This window comes from Chaetomium globosum, genomic scaffold (assembly GCF_000143365.1).
Source record: "Chaetomium globosum CBS 148.51 scaffold_5 genomic scaffold, whole genome shotgun sequence".
In the NCBI taxonomy this organism is placed as follows: domain Eukaryota; kingdom Fungi; phylum Ascomycota; class Sordariomycetes; order Sordariales; family Chaetomiaceae; genus Chaetomium; species Chaetomium globosum.
The window spans coordinates 4612146-4629499 of NT_165980.1; the positions used below are offsets into that span (position 1 = coordinate 4612146).

Consider the following 17354-nt stretch of genomic DNA (forward strand, 5'->3'; position numbering starts at 1 on the left):
CCGAGGCGGAGAGCGGGAGGCTTCAAGACATAGCCAGCAGTGCCAGCAAAAAGAGCGTCGTTGATCTGCATGCTCGCGCCAAATGTTTGCCAGTTGAGAGCGCAAATTTGGGCACCGACGGCCCAGAACGGCACCGGGGAAAGATTACGTGATGATATCCGGGTCCCTTTAGGATAAACACGCATGAGGTGACGTGCGTTGTGGCGTGCGATTTCCGGCGCGTGCTCCCGAGTGTGAGAAGCCAAACCCGACTCGGAAACGTTGATCAGATGATGCTCAGGAGGGCCATCCTTGACCTTCCCCTCCACGTACCAGGAGTCGTCGCGTGGTTTAACGGATTGTGCATAGACACCGAGCTCTGCCAATTCAGGAACGATGATGGGCGGTGGTGCAGTGTTCTTCTTTGTTTTATACTCCTTCCGTGCTTTCTTCTCCTCCTCTGAATCACTGGAGCTGGACGAGGAGGTGCTGGAATCGTCCACCTCATCCGGCAGGTGGTACTCGACAATGACGGCAATCTTGGAGCCCAGATCCTCGAGCCGCACTGGGTCGCCACCCTCTTGTTCTTCATGACCCTTTTGGCGAATTGGGGCACTCAGCAGCCGGTCTCCCCAGACTTCTTTCATGATTTCAACAAGGCGGAGCTGTCCGTTCCGGTCGCAGTGGTTTTCCAGTGAGACGAGGATTGGTGCCGGGGTATACCCCCGTCCCCGCGCGGCCGTTTCTTCGTGGTCAACCACATCACGTATTGTTTCGCACACTACTCGGAAAGGGATGTTGGATACGAGCGTGTAGCCATGCGTCACCTTCGGCTCCGTACAGTTATCGGGGTTATCCCTGGCACAATGTTAACAAATCATTATTCATTCCCGAGAACTCGGTGCCGGGTTACAGAAACCGTTGTCAGACTGGAGGGGGTTTAGGATTGGGATGTGCAAGTAGTCGAGATATACTTACCACGCGTCAATCTCGATACATCGCGCCCCGGCCTTGAGCGTGGTTTCATATGCGGCGGCTGAAGAAGCACCAAAAAGCTGATGGGACATCAAATATGTGTTGTGGCTAGAGCTGATAAAATACTCCGGCAGAGGATGCGACCTGTCCAAGAGGTAGGCAGGTGGTGTAACGACCGGTTTGTCAAGCAAGGCCTTCAGCAACGGCCCTTTGACGTCGTCGGAATCGCTGTTGCCCAATACCCCCTGGTGGAAGAGAAACGACTGGAGCGCAGTACTGACACACAGAGGATGATGCGTGGTGCCTGTTGATGCACCGAGACCACCACCGGCGAAGGTGGCGGCATCAATTTCCTCCCCGGCGTCATCCTCATCATCTTCCTGCCTTGCTCTAGTCTTGAAGGGGTTGAGTCTGGCCATACGAGAGGAGAGTCGCGAGGGAGTTGATTCAGACATGGCAAGAGGGCTTTGACTAATACTTCCGGCAGGACAATGTTACAATTTCCTTTGCAAATATTAGGTATTGAGAAACTTGTCGAACTGCGTGATTTATTGAGGGGTAAGCGATTCGCAGCGGGGTAGCTCGACATGTCGGTACTGACGGCAACCCTCATGCATGAAATGTCTTGGTATTTTTATTCTCGGTTCCTTCAGAAAAAAAAAGGAAGAGAAAGGAAAGATATAAAAAGTTTTTGCATTGCCTTAGCTGTCCAGCATCGTAGTTGGTGGTCACATCGGTACATGTACCTAACGTTGAAGAACCGACGAGAAACGATATTTTAAGGAAGTCTAGGGAAAGCATAAAATTAGGTAACTAGTAAAAGAAGGGGGAGAGTAGTAAACTATATAAGAGCTCATTGCGTCTAAAACCTATACGTCGATCACTTCTAGAAGCTATCCTCTACATAGTAGAGGTATACTTTGAGACAATCGCTGGATTTTTCTCTTGAATGCCACTCACTAATAGAGATAGGTAACTATGAGAAAAATCACTGATGCTCCTAGTCATTTGACATTGAAGTACCTAAGTCCCGGTACAGTAGGTACAGATCGCCAAGAAGAGCGCAAAATTGGTCGAGCGTAGCGATATAATCGTAGACGCGCTCTACGGGGGTTATCGAGTAAAAAGCTAGGTGATTGTGGCTTAGTGGGCTGAGACGGTACGTTGAGGGTTTGCGAGCTTGTTCTAGATTGTATAGGATTGAGAGGTAGTAGCTGAAAGTCGCAAGTAAGAGACTACGAGCGAGCCTGATGTACGAGAATACAAAGGCGTGCTGGTGAAAGTAGCTGCCTGGGGACGGCATAGAAAGTGGGTGGGTAAGGTGAGGAAGGACGGTTTGCGGCGCTTGCCGGTACAATAACTACGCAGGCGATGAGTTAGAAAAATAGAAGTCTTACTCTGATATAAGTATAGTTCAATACAAGTTGAGTTGGGCATACTTCAAGATGGTCCACCTACTATAGCTGAGCTCTTGCACCCCAGCATATTACAACCTCCAAGTGTATACTCATCTGCAGATCCCATATTCGCTTTCCTTTCTCAAAGTTCAAACCTTCCCAACTTCTCTCTTTGGACCCCAACTTACAGCCTTGAAGCCTCCCTTCTACAAGCGGATTTGAAGATACCAAGAGCCCTTCCACCTCCCCTGTCAGAGATGACTTGAAAGCGCAGATACAACGAACTCAACTTGGCGCGCCAAGAAGCCCAAACCGTTGAACAAGTATAGCAACATGGAATCAACATCCGGTTTCCCGTCGAACCTGCTTATATGACGGAAATAGGAGCCACGGCCAGGAACTCCGAAGTTTCAGGGGATTTTCCAATACACCAAGAAGATCTGGGATCGGGCCACACTCATCTATTTGTGCGCATCATTAAATCGAATGGGAAGCACCCCCAATCTTGGTGCTACCATCCCAGGGTCAGCTCCAGGTGTATTGGTCCCACGGTGTCTCGATGGCAGCGCGTCGCCATCACATCGGCAGATCAGGCGCATAGGTTGGGATGCAATGACAGCCAAAAGAAGAGGCCAAGAGCTGGATATTATACAACCATGCTGAGGCATTGGCCGCCGTTGCTGGCCCACGAATCGGAGGTGGCCCTTCCGTTTCAGGCAATCTCCGGGGTAAATTCGACGGTATTCTTGCGTCGCGTTTCACGGGAAACCGGGGCAGCCAGGCACCGAAGGTGGCCAATGGACAGTGGCGGAGACGGACCAAGGAAATGGCACCGGCCGGTAAACAAATCCGGGACCTGATAATCAACATCATGCCGAAGCACTGTCGGCATAGCAGGTTGCAACCCAGAATGGTAGCCAAGAACCCAGCCACGGGACCAACTGCCGGCACGCCGTCCGTAAAGACCTCGGGGCCGGCCAATGGGGCCCGCGAGGTCAGGCTCGGCAATACTGGAGCACCGGCAACATTGTCGTTCGGTGAGGGGCCGATAAATTGATTAAGCTCGGATTATATTACCCTCCCCCCCTCCTCGAAGGCAAGCCTCTTCTCCATGACGGCGACGGAACCTCTTGGGGACGACGTTGCAACTGCGGGGGGCCAGTCTCCGTCCTGGGCACGCAGATCCCGACCCGTAAAGGCATGATCGCGGCGTGAGTCCGGGGGGCATGGCCTAACCGCCTATCAGAGCCGACGGACGCTGACAGCTCGAGGCGCCCAAGCAATGCCAATCCCAACAGCTTTGGAGATGCGACCCAAATGTGTACCCCAGATTTTCAGGGACGCTTAATCTATCTTGCTGTCGTCGCCCAGTCCGGCGCCGCCCAGCCAAGGTTCTCCGCGCATCACCCGCCATTGAAGCCGAATCAACGGTTGGCTGATCAATTACCAGACAATGGACCTGTGGTATGGATCATCGGCTCAGTTTTCCACCGCCATGTTGAGCACATTTTCCAGATCTGGACAGCTCCGTGTCCGAACCAGGCCATCTCTCACGAGAAGAGTGGTATAAAGGCGAGGGGGCGGCACCTGGGAGTGACTACTTTTTCTTCACGCTCAAGTCGCTCTTCACATTTGCACAGCTCTTTGGCCATCATGAAGCAGTATCTCCAGTACCTCGCGGCGGCTTTGCCGCTGATGAGCCTCGTCTCTGCTCAGGGCGTCGGCACTAGCACATCCGAGACTCACCCTAAGATCACCTGGAAGAAGTGTTCGAGCGGCGGATCTTGCTCGACCGTCAACGCCGAGGTCGTCATCGACGCCAACTGGCGCTGGCTGCACAATGCCGACTCAAAGAACTGCTACGACGGCAACGAGTGGACTGACGCCTGCACCTCGAGCGACGACTGCACCTCCAAGTGCGTGCTTGAGGGCGCCGAGTACGGCAAGACGTACGGTGCCTCGACCAGCGGCGACTCCCTATCTCTCAAGTTCCTCACCAAGCACGAGTACGGCACCAACATTGGCTCGCGCTTCTACCTCATGAACGGCGCGTCCAAGTATCAGATGTTCACCCTCATGAACAACGAGTTCGCCTTTGACGTCGACCTCTCTACCGTCGAATGCGGTCTCAACAGCGCTCTGTACTTCGTTGCTATGGAGGAGGATGGTGGCATGGCTAGCTATTCTACCAACAAGGCCGGCGCCAAATACGGCACTGGGGTAAGTTGAATCCTCCGCACTCCGCGGTTTTCATCCACTAACTGTCGCCCTAGTACTGTGACGCCCAATGCGCCCGTGATCTCAAGTTTGTCGGCGGCAAGGCCAACTACGATGGATGGACGCCGTCCAGCAACGACGCCAATGCCGGTGTCGGCGCCCTCGGCGGTTGCTGCGCCGAGATCGATGTCTGGTAAGCATCCCAGACGACGAAAATACAGTTTCGGTGATTCTCAGCAGTCTAATCGACATTGCAGGGAGTCCAACGCGCACGCTTTTGCCTTCACGCCGCACGCGTGTGAGAACAACAACTACCACGTCTGCGAGGACACTACCTGCGGTGGTACCTACTCGGAGGACCGCTTTGCGGGCGACTGCGACGCTAACGGATGCGACTACAACCCTTACCGCGTGGGCAACACTGACTTCTATGGCAAGGGCATGACCGTGGACACCAGCAAGAAGTTCACGTGAGTCACGGGCCTAATATTCTAAAGGGCCCATGTGGAGTGCTAACAGAAATTACCTACTGTAGTGTCGTGAGCCAATTCCAGGAGAACAAGCTCACTCAATTCTTCGTCCAGAATGGCAAGAAGATTGAGATCCCCGGTCCCAAGCACGAAGGTCTCCCCACAGAGAGCAGCGACATCACTCCTGAGCTGTGCAGCGCCATGCCTGAGGTCTTTGGTGACCGCGACCGCTTTGCTGAGGTTGGCGGCTTCGATGCGCTGAACAAGGCTCTTGCCGTCCCCATGGTGCTCGTTATGTCCATCTGGGATGATGTAAGTTTCTCGACGCCTCGGATACCGGATGGCGCTCCAGCGGATTGATCACAATACTTACTTTTTTATCTTAGCACTACGCCAACATGCTTTGGCTCGACTCCAGCTACCCCCCTGAGAAGGCTGGCACCCCCGGTGGCGACCGTGGCCCCTGTGCCCAGGACTCCGGTGTCCCGTCCGAGGTTGAGTCCCAGTACCCCGATGCGTAAGTTGGGCCTTTGAACCTCCACCAAGACATTGCATTGCTAACGGTCGAATAGCACCGTCGTTTGGTCCAACATCCGCTTCGGCCCCATCGGCTCGACCGTCCAGGTTTAAAATAGGGAGCGACTGGGAGCCGTCCCCTATGTTTTGGGAACGCACATTGTGAATGAGTGAAGCTGGAATGTCTTTCGCTTCTTCGGACCGCATTTCTTGAACTTGTGTATTGTAGGGTTCTTAGCACATACATATACACGGTACAAATCATACTCTGCACTCCATGTCGCCGCCATAGATATCCAACCCGAGGTTATAGTTGTTATCCCAAGAAGAGGAGACTGTACTCGAATTTTCAAACGTAGGAGGGGCAACAGGGGCCGACCGCGAACCTTGGGACCTCAAGGGCCTACGGCGGTGGAGAGAGCCGCGGGAACGGTCATGCGCTGGACGGGGGGAACCGTTGATACGAACAGGGTAGTAGAAGAGGCTTGGAAAGCGAGGTGGTTAAAGGAACGGGACGGCAGGGCAATCACCAGGCCGGCGGACGACTTTGACCATCAGCAGGAGACGCTATTCCGGAACGAAACCCTGAGGAGGCACGACGGTCTCAGCAAGGCAAAGAGCTCACTGCTGATTCAAATCCGGACGGGAGCAATAGGCTTACGGGACTTCTTGTTTACACGGGGAGTCCCGGAGGTTCTGACTCCTGCCTGCGAGTGTGGCGAGGGACGAGAGACTGCCGAACACCTGGTAGTGTGGTGTTTGGCCCCACCGTTGACTAGAAGATGGGAGAGAACTGGAATTCGGACACGACGGGACTTTTACTCTGTTCTACACGGCATCAATCCCACGACTTCACGGCTCGCGAGGAGAGTCCTCGACTAGCTGATGGACTCGGGGAAGCTGCCGATGTACAACTTAGCCAGGAGGCTCGAGCTGGAAGCGGCGGCCTGAAGCGCCCCCGTTCGGAGGCCAGGAGGCCTCCTCTCTTTGTATACGCAGACTCACCAGAACGCATCGTTCCTTGATTGTGGGTATGGACTTTTCACCCGGCCCGGGAGGGCACGGTTTTCCTGTACACTAAATAGCAGAGGGTCCGGCACGCCCTAGGGCATAGTTAGCGGAGTATGAATAATAATATTGAGAAGAACCACTTCGCTCTTCACCTTGGCTCGGTCAAGATCTTTTGTAAATGTCAAGCTGTAATAGAGGCACCAACGCATTGGGTTTGGTGTAGAATCCGTCCTTTTTGTGAGAGTCGAAGGGCTGGCGGGCTGCATCGCGTGGGAGATACCATGCTGGGAATCCTATTCACGTCTGAGGTTGATTCTGTGGAGTCCACGACTGCACACACGGCGGCCACCCTCGATTTGTGTTGGAAAGCCAACAGCTACGAATTGACTGAACCAAGGTGATTTGGGTGCCAAAAGGTAATGAAAGAGGGGCAACCAGTTCATTGATGATGATGTCTGTGTCTCTGTGTCTCTGTCCTGTTCCCACTGCCGCGGGCCTCGCCCTGATCCTGAAAATACTAATGCCCAGCCACTAGTGAACCCCTGAATTGCCCCTCCTCACCGCCTTCTAAATCCAACAATTTGTGGCGCAAGGGTGACGCGCAAGAAACCTACGAATGTATCGACTTGGACATGTTTGAGATTGCGGGCGCGGTCTCATCGACGTATATCTCAAACCCTAGATGGAGGAGGGACGCAAAAACGGAGGCATGCTGTGGTTGGAGGGCAAACTTCGGGGACAGGCCGCGAAGGGATGATGAACTCGCTTGGGAGGTATCATCAACGCTCGGCACAAACCAAATAAGCCAAATCGGCGGCTTCGCTTGACTGGGTTTGAGACTGCCGGAGGCAGATTGCCAAATTTGAGCAGTGGATTGATTGGTTTGACTAATTTGACAAATTGGCGCCGGAGCAAGTTATTCCGGCGCCGACGACCCCCCCGACGGCCAAAAGTCCATCACAAAGAAAGCCCTCCGCTTCAAAAAGCTCACTTTCGTAGCCAATTCTGCATGCAAAGTAGCATACCAACTGTGTCGTCATGAATCGACTGCCGTTGGATCCCTATAGTCAGCTTGGCCTGACTAAAAGTCCTCTCACACTCTGAAGACGTGGCCGGAATAGTGAGTAGGTCAAAGGCCATTCGTGATAGCCGCGGGAACCGACTTTGATGCTCCTTCCACCAAGTTAATGGTGCCTCGACCATTTGAACAGGTTCCCCAAGATAAGTCTCGACCTCGTCGGTGTCGCTAGGGTCTTCAGGCGGGTCATAGTAATCGTGTCCATATAAATAAGTCGGCTGTAGGCGCATAGGTTCGGCGGCTGGCTGTTGAGAATCATTCTCGTTGCAGTATTCGTCTTGGTAGAACCGCTTGAACGTAGCAATGATATTGTCGCGCCGGTCTGAGCCGAAGTTCCGTTCCAACCACCTTGTTCTGTGCCCTGGGTGTAGAATCATGGCGGCCCAGTAGGCTGGCGACTGCTCCATCGCGACTACGTACTTATCCAGTTTAGCGATAGCAAGGTCGAGGCTCACTTGCAAAAAATTAAGCCCGTCGATGGCGAGGTCCTGCTCTACCGCTAGCTGTGGATCGGGTTGAGGCTCTGGCTGAGGTGGCGCTTCTAAGGGTCTGAGAACCCGATTTCTTTGTCCTGGGAGGTCGACCGCGAAGTCTGCAAGTCTGCGCGGTAGGCCGGCGGTGCGTTGCGGTCTCGTTGACGTCGTTAGCGGTGCGACAAGGTCCGGGTCTTGTGAAAGTGGTGGTGGTGTTGGCGGTCATAGAAGAGGAATATCTGGCCCATTGAATACCGCGAATTCGAGGGCGTTGCTGTAAGCCGTGTGTTGGTGGCGGAGGTCCTGAATTAGGCGGTGAATCGTAGGAATAACCTCGGCGAAGAGAGGCTCCCTCCCCTCGAACCTTTTGGTGATAGATTTGAACGGCTCAAGGATAGATTTTATCGCCACCAACGCCGCCCAGTCCTCTTGATCCAACAGATCTTCGGCAGGGAGCTTTTTCTGGGGATCTTTTTCCACCCTGTGCCATCGATGACAGAAAATTTCTATCGGGACCCTCAACAAAAGCGCTCTTTCAATCATGAAGAACACGGAATTCCATCGAGTATCGTTATCCGGCCGTAATTGCAAGGAAGATAGATCACCGTCGAACAGAATGCGCCCAAACTCTTCTACTTCTTCGGCTGTGAGTTTCCCTGGCATGACCTCCGCAAAACTATCACGCCGCTGAGGACTCCGCCTTACGAAGTGCACTATGTTGTGCAGCTTTCCAATAGGGCCTCGTTTACGCCATTGCTCGAGCAGATCTCTCTCTTCCTCGGCTTCAAGTCGGGCCTGAGAACCTGGCTCAAACGACCTCAAAAGGCCAGGGTTCTTGCCCTCGAGCAAGGCCTTCGCGGCAAGATTCAAGATGTGGCCAAAGCAGCGAACACGGCGGCGTTGCTTGAGGGCTGAGACCCTCCCGGCAGGAAGGTCAGGGTGGATTCTTCGAAGCACAGCCGCCACACACTTGTCGTTGGATTCCACGTTATCTGACTGAAGATAACCAAGGCACTCAGTTAAGCCAAATTCCTCCGCAACCTCTGTAATCGCTGGGGCAAGATTTTCACCGCCGTTATGCCCCCTGATTCGCCGCAGGCCAAGCAAACGTGTTTGAAGCGATCCAGAGATGTCGAGGTAGTGCGCGACAATCCCCAGCAGAGCATACGAGTTTGGTGAGGTCCAAAGATCGAAGGAGATGTGCTTCATCTGAGGCGGGGCTAAAGATATCTCTCTCTTCACCACAGCGGCCTGCTCGAGGTACTTTTCCACCAGCAACCTCTTCACACTTGTGCCGCTCTCTGGCAACAACACCCGCGTTTTCTCAGGGTCCAATGCCGTTGAGATGTTGCGGAACTCGGGGCTCTCCACGACCGTAAATGGTAGGTTCGAAGAGATGATCCATTGTAGAAGTAAGGACTTGATGGTCTCAGACTCGCTCTGCAGGATCGGTGCTCGAAGGGCCCCGCGCCGAACCGCTTCTTGGCGGAACATCTCGTCCACAGGCACCGTCCTCGCTGTCTTGCGCGGCGGCTCCTCTGAATCCTCGTATATGGCGTGGCTCTTGTTGAGATGCGTGGTAGGCCCAGTTGTTGCATTGGCGGAAAACAGCTGACTACATGATCCACAGGACCAGAAAGTACCGTCCGCTTTGTTGCCAACCAACTCAACAAGATATGTGCCGTGGCCGGTGATCCAGGAAGTTCGCTGCCTCCGGCGGTGTAACCACTTCTCCAAAATGTATTGCTTTCCGTGGTGTTCAATTGCTGGCAAGTTGGCAACGTCTAATTTTTCTTGTGGGATGGCAGACACATCTCGGACCTGATCGGCGATGCTGCGAGCCCGACGGAGCCTCGAAAACGCACTATGTCCGGCGGTAGAATCGGTCGTGATAAGGGTGGAAGCATCGCTCGTCACGGAGGCTATGTCGCCTGGTTTGGGAGTTGGAGGAGGCATAGATGCAGCGGCTCATGCGTGGATATGTTCACAAGCACTGGCACAGGGGATCCACTTGATTGAGAGTGGAATCTTGGAGGCCGGAGCTGGAACATCCCGGCGCCGAAAGCTGGCCTGGGTGTCCAGGATGTGGGGTTTTCGCGCCTAAGATTTAAATACGCGAGCCAAACCGTAAACCAATCCGAGCCTGTGATTTGGTTTGAGATTTTCCACGTTTGTTGGTTTGATTAGCTTATTTGATTTGATAGTTTGTTTGGCTAATTTGGTTTGTGCCGAGCGTTGGGTATCATTACGATAAGCCTTTTAACGGGCGGCCATAAATCTAAGTTGGCGTTAGAAGAAAAAGAAAAACAGATACAAAGCCCAACACACCGGAATGTATGTACATGCACTTGCTAAAAGCACATCCAGGCTTTCGCGTCATCGGCGTCTTTCCGGAACTTCACATAGGGGAAGAACGTCGGAGCCGCCATCGCATATTACCGCCTGACAAAAGTGGCGTTGTGTCACCCTTGAACCCTGCTGGCATGCGCGTCGCATCAGTCAGCGGAGGGTATTATGATCAGTCAGCGGGTGGCATCAGTATCAGTCAGCGGAACTCAAGGTATCAACTGCTGTTATTCACTCGCCGGCTGCCTCCGTGGCCTCGAAACCCGGCCATTGGGACAGGTTGGCCTTCATTTTGTTTCTGCTTTTTACTAACATCCTTTGAGGTCTGGGCAACCTTATTCTCTCGCCAATTTTTCTATCAAAAACCCCGACTCCCGAGTCCCGAAGATGACACTCGAACGCATGAAGAAGGCGGCCCTCTTCACCCGGCTGATCGCCTATGGCTTCCGTATTTATTTTTCAGTGTTGAGTCGTGCCTTATCGGGGAAAATTGCTGCACTCACTGCACCAACAGCGATTCCGCCTTCCAACCCCTCCGAAGTCAAGAATGTGGTCGTCGTTGGCGCCGCCTTCGCCGGCTACATTGCCGCTCATGTTCTTGCCGCATCGCTACCACGAGATGGCCGGTACCGACTCATTATCATCGAACCACACAGCCACTTCAATTTCACATGGGTGCTGCCACGCTTCTCCGTGGTTGGCGGTCACGAGCACAAGGCATTCATCCCTTATACCCCCGACTTTTTTGCCCGGAGCCCGAAAGGCATGGTTCAGTGGGTGAGGGACCGAGTAACGTGCGTACAGAAGCATAACGTCGTCCTTCGCAGCGGCGACGAGATCCCGTACGAGTTTCTCATCATTGCAACGGGGTCGACGGTGCCGCACGGGCTACCCTCCCGCGTGGACACGGAGGACCGGGAAGCTGGAATCGAGATTCTCAGGGCGATGCAGGCTCGCATCAAGGCAGCGACTCGACTCGTCGTCGCAGGTGGAGGTGCCGCCGGCGTCGAGCTGGCCACCGATGCCAAGAACCAATACCCGGATAAATCAGTCACTCTAGTACACTCGCGCCAGGCGGTGATGCATCGTTTCGGCCCAGAGCTTCAGGAGAGCGCTCTGAATGGCTTGCGGACACTAGGAGTCGATGTAATCCTAGGCGAGAGAGTCGATCCACAGAGCGCCGACGGCAAGTTTATTACGCTTGCGTCTGGGCGTAAAGTCGAATGTGACTGTTTTGTAAGTGCCCCTATACTTTGTACTTGTGTCTGTCCCCACGGTTGTACGTCTGGTCGCGTACCTACATGCAGGCTTGCTGACACAATAATGAAAAAGATCAATTGTACGGGTCAAAAACCGGCATCTGGGTTAATCGCAGATCTCGCGCCCAAAGCTCTCACCCCGTCTGGCCACATCCGAGTAAAACCGACCCTACAAATTGACGATGAATCTCTTCCCAACGTTTTCGTATGCGGCGATGTTGCGGAAACCAAGGCCGCCAACACGAACTCACGGATTGCAGGGCAACAAGCCGAGATCGCAGCAGACAACGTGGTTCTGGCGGCCTTGGGGAAGAAGCCGAGTTATACATATGAGCCGGGATGGGCTGACCAAGTCATTAAGCTAACCCTTGGGATGGTGAGTACGGCCTGGTAAATGTCTCAATCTTCTGATTCTAACCGCGTAATCAGGACCGCTCCATTACTCACTTTGGGGATGGAAACTCGGAGTTGCTCTTCACCCACCGGGAGACGGATCCAGCCTTGATGTGCGCTGGGGCTTGGCGGTCTCTGGGAGCAAAACCATTTGACGATCCAGGCGTATCCGGCAACTAACAACCTAGGGATGGTCCCCCATTTTGGTGGTATCCAGGAGATCCCACGGTGATATCCCGCCGAGCGAGACGCCCGCACGAAGGACGGGCTGCCAAGCTCCATGACTTTCACTCTTCGTCTTAAAGCGTCTATGTGCTGCCTGCTTGATGCATGTGTCTTTCCAGTTGAACCTGGCACAGTGCGATACATGTGCGGAAGGTGGGGAACAGTTGTTATATTCAGTTCGCAGTCAACGCGATGCTGTGCGTGGACGGGTAATATAAGGCAAGGAAGCTACATGGGGAGAAAGAACAGCCCTTACTTTCTTGCTGACGGCGGTTAGAGAGGGCGGAAATGTAACAGTACCATATATAAGTATCTTTGGTCGGTAGTTATCAGAGGGTAATCTCCATTCCACACTTCAATAATGGATCATGGATATCCATGATGTGTATGTCCGGCCCAATACAGGGTTATGCACCATCCCCCTCGTCGCCATTTTGCCTTGTATTTGCAACGTTGCTAGCTGGTTGAGTTAACCCACAAATCTCTGGAGCTCTCCAAGGAAAGTAAGGAGACCCAGGGAGGCGTCCAAGCACTACGGGGATAAAGATATAGGCAGCGGTTCAAGAAAGAAGGAAATATTCAGACGGGTTTCTTGGCTAAAGAGCGAGAAGTGGAAGGTCTGAAATGTTACTTCTAATACTTCGGGGGGCATAGAGACAGAGGTTGCGGCCGGAAACGACGCCGGACGCACAGGTGTAATTGGCATTGGCCAGATATCATTCCCCCTCTCCTGCTCTGTCACTTCACCCCCCCTCCCCTCCTCTCGCCTCCTCTCTCCTCAAGTTTTTTCCCATTCCCCTGTGCTGCCCCCCTCTCCCGCCCTTGACTTCCTCATTGTGCCAATAATATCAACTCCACTAATCGAGGTGAGTCGTGTTGAATAGCCGATTGCCAGTATCGGTGCCGCCTCTGCCTTGGAACCGATTGTTCGATAGGCGCAATGCAATCACGCTCAAGGCTTTATCAGTTTCGAGAACCCGGCCCAGTAGCCCTGCAACGTCAAGGGATTGTGTCTGGATGACCCCGGCAACCACAACAATGGAAATGGTCGCATCGAAGCTGCGGATTCGCTGAGCGAAGTCCACGATTGACTTCCCGCTGTTCACCACCGAATCCACCAACACAACTGTACACTGCCCCTTGATGTGCCCAGGCCTTAACTCGTCCGGCTGCTTTGCGTGGAGAAACATGGCGCCGGGGAGCGCGTCATTCACTCCAACGGCCATGGGCTCGCCGCCACGCATCAGCGCTACTATCGTCGTCCTGTTCTCGTGCCGGACCCGATACCCCTCTGTACTGCGGCTTTGCACGTGCGGGATATCGTACTGTTCTAGGCCCACAATATCCGCCAGAAACAGCGTTGCCAGGTACCATCCGACGCGCCTATGGGCCTTCCTTAAATCGGGCCCAAACACCCGCGCGTCTCGGGTTGGTGTCATTAGGAGCTTGGTTGCGTTCTGGTCCGTCGCGTGACGGAGGCGGTCCTTGGCGCCACGTTTGCGAACCAGCGCTTCACGGAACTCCCCATCTGCAAGTTGCACCGACGGAAGCCTGGTTGCATCCAGCCGCGGTGGCGCATCTTTCGGTAACAGCACCTGGCTGGCCCGGAGGCCACGCTCGTCGATAGCATTCAATAGGAGCTTATCCATTGACTTGCTCCGATAACTCACGTCTCCCACCACAACGAGGGCCTGGTGGGCTTCATGCATCATTGGAAGGTCCAGAGGGCTGTCTCCAATGACCCAGGTATACAAACCATGGACATCGCGCATCCGGGCAACCAACGCTCCTTTAACCTCGGCTGTCATGACAAATCCATCCGACATTCGGCCACCGCCGACTACCTGGACAGTCTCCGACAGTCCCGCCTTAGCCAGCACCATCTCCCAAACGAGGCGCAGTCCGCATGTCACCACCACTGCCGCAATGTGGTGATGCTCCCTCACATACCTCAGGATAGACAGCATCCCTGGGTACAATGTAACCGACGACGCGACTCTCTCGCAAATAGCGTTGAACTCATCCTGGGGGGCCTGCTCCTCGTACAAAAGCATTGCCTGGCGGAAGGCTGTGTACGAGTACCCAAGCGGGCTGCTGAACAAACTGCTCAGAGAGCAGTCGTCCGCGGTCGAGTGGGCCTGATGTGAAGCGGATTTGACGGCAGCCCCCCAGAACAAGAGTCCAGTGTCATTTGCCGCCAAAGTCTTGTCGGCATCCAAAACCAGTGCGGTCTGCAATTCTGCATGCTGCCGACGCTGACTATCGATGAGCTGATCGAGGCGATCCTTGGCACAGGAGAGGTTGTGCTCTTCAGTATGCTGCCGAAAGTCTTGCAGCATGGCCATAACCGCATCCATGTCCTCGGCTGGGTAGGCCACTGATGTAAACAGGATTCCGTGGCTGCGGCAGAGACGGCGCAACTCCATCTTCTCCGCCTCTTGCCAAGTGCGCAGGTGCTGAACAGAGGCGGGCTGCCGTGCCCTTGAGTCGTCCTTGAGGCGCCATGTTCCCACGGTCTCTGGGAGGGTGTTGAGATATATGATGTGCGTGTAGGTATCCAAGTCGCTCTGTGTGTGGACCGTGTGCCCGACCTTGTCTCCTTCCGGCCAAAACATAAAGTGGCCGGCGATAACCGCAGCCCGTCCACTTCCCGCACTTTCTCTGCCGATTGCCTCAATGGCAGCCTGGCGCCATCGCGTTTTCTCGTCTTCAGTGGCCCGCTGAAACTCGGCAAGGCCTCCAGGGACGAGTGAGGCGATCACCGCAGATCCGTCAAAGAAGACGAACTGTTTGTCGGCCAGTTTGCATTTCAGATTCTGCAACAAGGTCGATTTCCCAGATCCAGGGACGCCATACAGCCCGATGACAATGGGTTTTGTCTGAGACATGATATGGTAATGGGCTGAAGTAAGTTAAGTTATGGAAGTAAATTTGGGCGAGAGTTGTTCAACAACAACGACATCTCCCTAACACCGCCCCGGTCATCCTTTTATACCGCTCTCTTTGCCAGCCCGACTGCTAGTGCCCCAGGCGCCCCCCTTTCCGCAATGTTGCCGCTCGACAAACGAAATGCTGCTAAAGACATTGTAGGCCTCGGTGCTTCCGGAACAGCACACCAACAAGCGGGCTGCCGCTTCGGGGGTAACACAATGCCGGGCAACGGCCCAAGTAGTCTGTCTGCCGATGAGTGAATCGATCAATCTCTAGCCTCGTCTCGATGGCAGTGAAAGCGGGGAGCGGCGTTGCGTCGGCGACAAGTCGACGCCGATGTTACCGGCCGCCATTGCACTATGCCATGTGCTGGGCGCCCAACAGGTCAGGTAGTTACACATGGATGATCGGCACTCGTTGAGAGGCTCACACGGGATTCAACTCAACCGACTCCACACGCGGCTCGCTGGAAGGTGTCTGGTCATACCCAGTCTTGTCAGGGGTGGGTGGCCAGCGTGCTATCATTGGGAGTATCTATCTAGGTATGCAGCCGCCCACAGAATAAATGGCGGCGCCCAACATTGTTGGCAAACAACGTCAACGGGCACATACGGAAGCTGCCGGCGCATGGCTCAACCAACAAAAGGGCTCAAGCCAAGTACTTCCTTACCTACATGTACCTAATTAGGTTAATCAGGCGGTCCACGTTTTAAGATAGTCACATGTTACACGGCATGCTGTAGGCTTTCTCCTTGGTGAACCTCACGGAGCTGAATAGCGAGGGCGGTTGCGCGAGGTGTATCATCTCGTGGTTCTTTTTTGCCTTCTTTTTTTCCCGAGTTTATCCGTATTCGCAGTTGGGCAATGTTTCGAGGAGCGTACTCCGCGGGATTTGGTGTGATCCACAGCGCGCGAGCCAAACGTTACCTTCCAGGGTGTGATGCCAAGGAGCCATGGGGTGAGAATGACCAAACACGGGTTGAAGGACGACAAAATTCATTTTATCCCCCCACACTGAATGCAAGTCAGCGCGTGGCGTTGCAGCCGGAAATGGCCGTGCACTGATGACGCAGGCAAGCAGGAAATCGCACGTGCTATCATTTTTTCATGAGACAAACTCGCAAGAGGAAGAAGCGATGGCAATTCATGTCTTTGACTGGAGACTGGAGGTTTTCGGCTCGAATCCCGATTTCTTAAGAGCAATAAAACAGAGGAATATTTCAGTGCGGGCGGGCTTTCGTCCAAGTGTTCAACACCAACCCTCAGCACATGTTCCCTCCTTCCAAGACAGCTCCCACATGGCTGGACCCCGGCCTCCAAATCAACCCCACAGCGAGTGCGCGAATCAAATCCTTCACCCCTGCTACCAGGAATCTGTTATCAGTACGTAATTGGTAAAGAGTGGAGGAGCAACTTCTCTTACCTCGGGGGAATTTCTGCAACTGAAACGAAACCGAGGAGTTGTTCTCCAAAATACATTAAAAAAAAAACAAGAAAAAAGGAAAAAGGAAGAAAGAGATCCAGGCAATAACGACACCCATCACAACTCCGCGCACCGTTTATCCCGCTATGAGCGCCCACACCGAACCCATCCCGCCCAGCGCAACCGAGCCGCACGGGTCCGGGCACGAGTCGTCGGACGATGGCGATGCGATGCTCGCAGCCATGGGCTACAAGGCCGAGCTGGTACGCACACGATCGACCTGGCACGTCGCATTCATGTCGTTCGTGCTTGCGTCCATTCCCTACGGCCTAGCCACCACATTATACTATCCACTACAGGGAGGCGGGCCAGTCGTCGTCGTCTGGGGTTGGCTGATCGTCAGTCTTATCATCCTCTGCATCGCCGCCTCGTTGGGCGAGATCACGTCCGTCTACCCAACCGCCGGCGGCGTCTACTACCAGACCTTCATGCTTGCGCCGGCCAACTTCAGAAGGATTGCCGCCTACATCTGCGGCTGGGCCTATGTCGTTGGCAACATTACCATCACCCTGGCCGTGCAGTTCGGCACCACGCTCTTCTTCGTCGCCTGCGTCAATGTCTTCGAGAAGGAGCCGGGCGTAGGCATCTGGGAGGCACAGAC

General features: G+C 54.2%; 6 protein-coding genes across 6 annotated transcripts in view; 3 read left to right on the forward strand and 3 right to left on the reverse strand.

The window, feature by feature from the left end:
* The window catches only part of CHGG_08329 (uncharacterized protein), a gene marked incomplete at both ends in the record, with an annotated part of 1947 nt that extends 538 nt beyond the window's left edge, over window positions 1-1409 (reverse strand). The window contains 2 exons of the mRNA XM_001225984.1: window positions 30-837; window positions 958-1409. Of these exons, the coding sequence (XP_001225985.1) occupies window positions 30-837; window positions 958-1409 (1260 nt within the window). The remainder of the gene's footprint in view (window positions 1-29; window positions 838-957) is intronic.
* A 2595-nt stretch (window positions 1410-4004) lies between these two features.
* CHGG_08330 (uncharacterized protein) lies at window positions 4005-5668 on the forward strand (the record flags this gene model as incomplete). The annotated part of the gene is made up of 6 exons (XM_001225985.1): window positions 4005-4571; window positions 4625-4761; window positions 4826-5038; window positions 5104-5350; window positions 5425-5555; window positions 5611-5668. The coding sequence occupies 6 exons, from the start codon at window positions 4005-4007 to the stop codon at window positions 5666-5668; spliced, it is 1353 nt and encodes a 450-aa protein (XP_001225986.1).
* Window positions 5669-7122: 1454 nt separating this feature from the next.
* On the reverse strand, window positions 7123-10072 carry CHGG_08331 (uncharacterized protein; the record flags this gene model as incomplete). The annotated part of the gene is made up of 3 exons (XM_001225986.1): window positions 7123-7175; window positions 7591-8273; window positions 8481-10072. 3 exons carry the CDS (start codon window positions 10070-10072, stop codon window positions 7123-7125), a joined length of 2328 nt encoding a protein of 775 aa, XP_001225987.1.
* Window positions 10073-10849: 777 nt separating this feature from the next.
* CHGG_08332 (uncharacterized protein) lies at window positions 10850-12557 on the forward strand (the record flags this gene model as incomplete). Its single annotated transcript, XM_001225987.1, has 4 exons — window positions 10850-10910; window positions 10977-11698; window positions 11795-12097; window positions 12459-12557. The coding sequence occupies 4 exons, from the start codon at window positions 10850-10852 to the stop codon at window positions 12555-12557; spliced, it is 1185 nt and encodes a 394-aa protein (XP_001225988.1).
* A 639-nt stretch (window positions 12558-13196) lies between these two features.
* CHGG_08333 (uncharacterized protein) lies at window positions 13197-15227 on the reverse strand (the record flags this gene model as incomplete). The annotated part of the gene is made up of 1 exon (XM_001225988.1): window positions 13197-15227. The coding sequence occupies one exon, from the start codon at window positions 15225-15227 to the stop codon at window positions 13197-13199; it is 2031 nt and encodes a 676-aa protein (XP_001225989.1).
* Window positions 15228-16406: 1179 nt separating this feature from the next.
* CHGG_08334 (uncharacterized protein) overlaps window positions 16407-17354 on the forward strand; it is a gene marked incomplete at both ends in the record, with an annotated part of 6319 nt that continues 5371 nt past the window's right edge. The window contains 3 exons of the mRNA XM_001225989.1: window positions 16407-16653; window positions 16772-16956; window positions 17053-17331. Of these exons, the coding sequence (XP_001225990.1) occupies window positions 16407-16653; window positions 16772-16956; window positions 17053-17331 (711 nt within the window). The remainder of the gene's footprint in view (window positions 16654-16771; window positions 16957-17052; window positions 17332-17354) is intronic.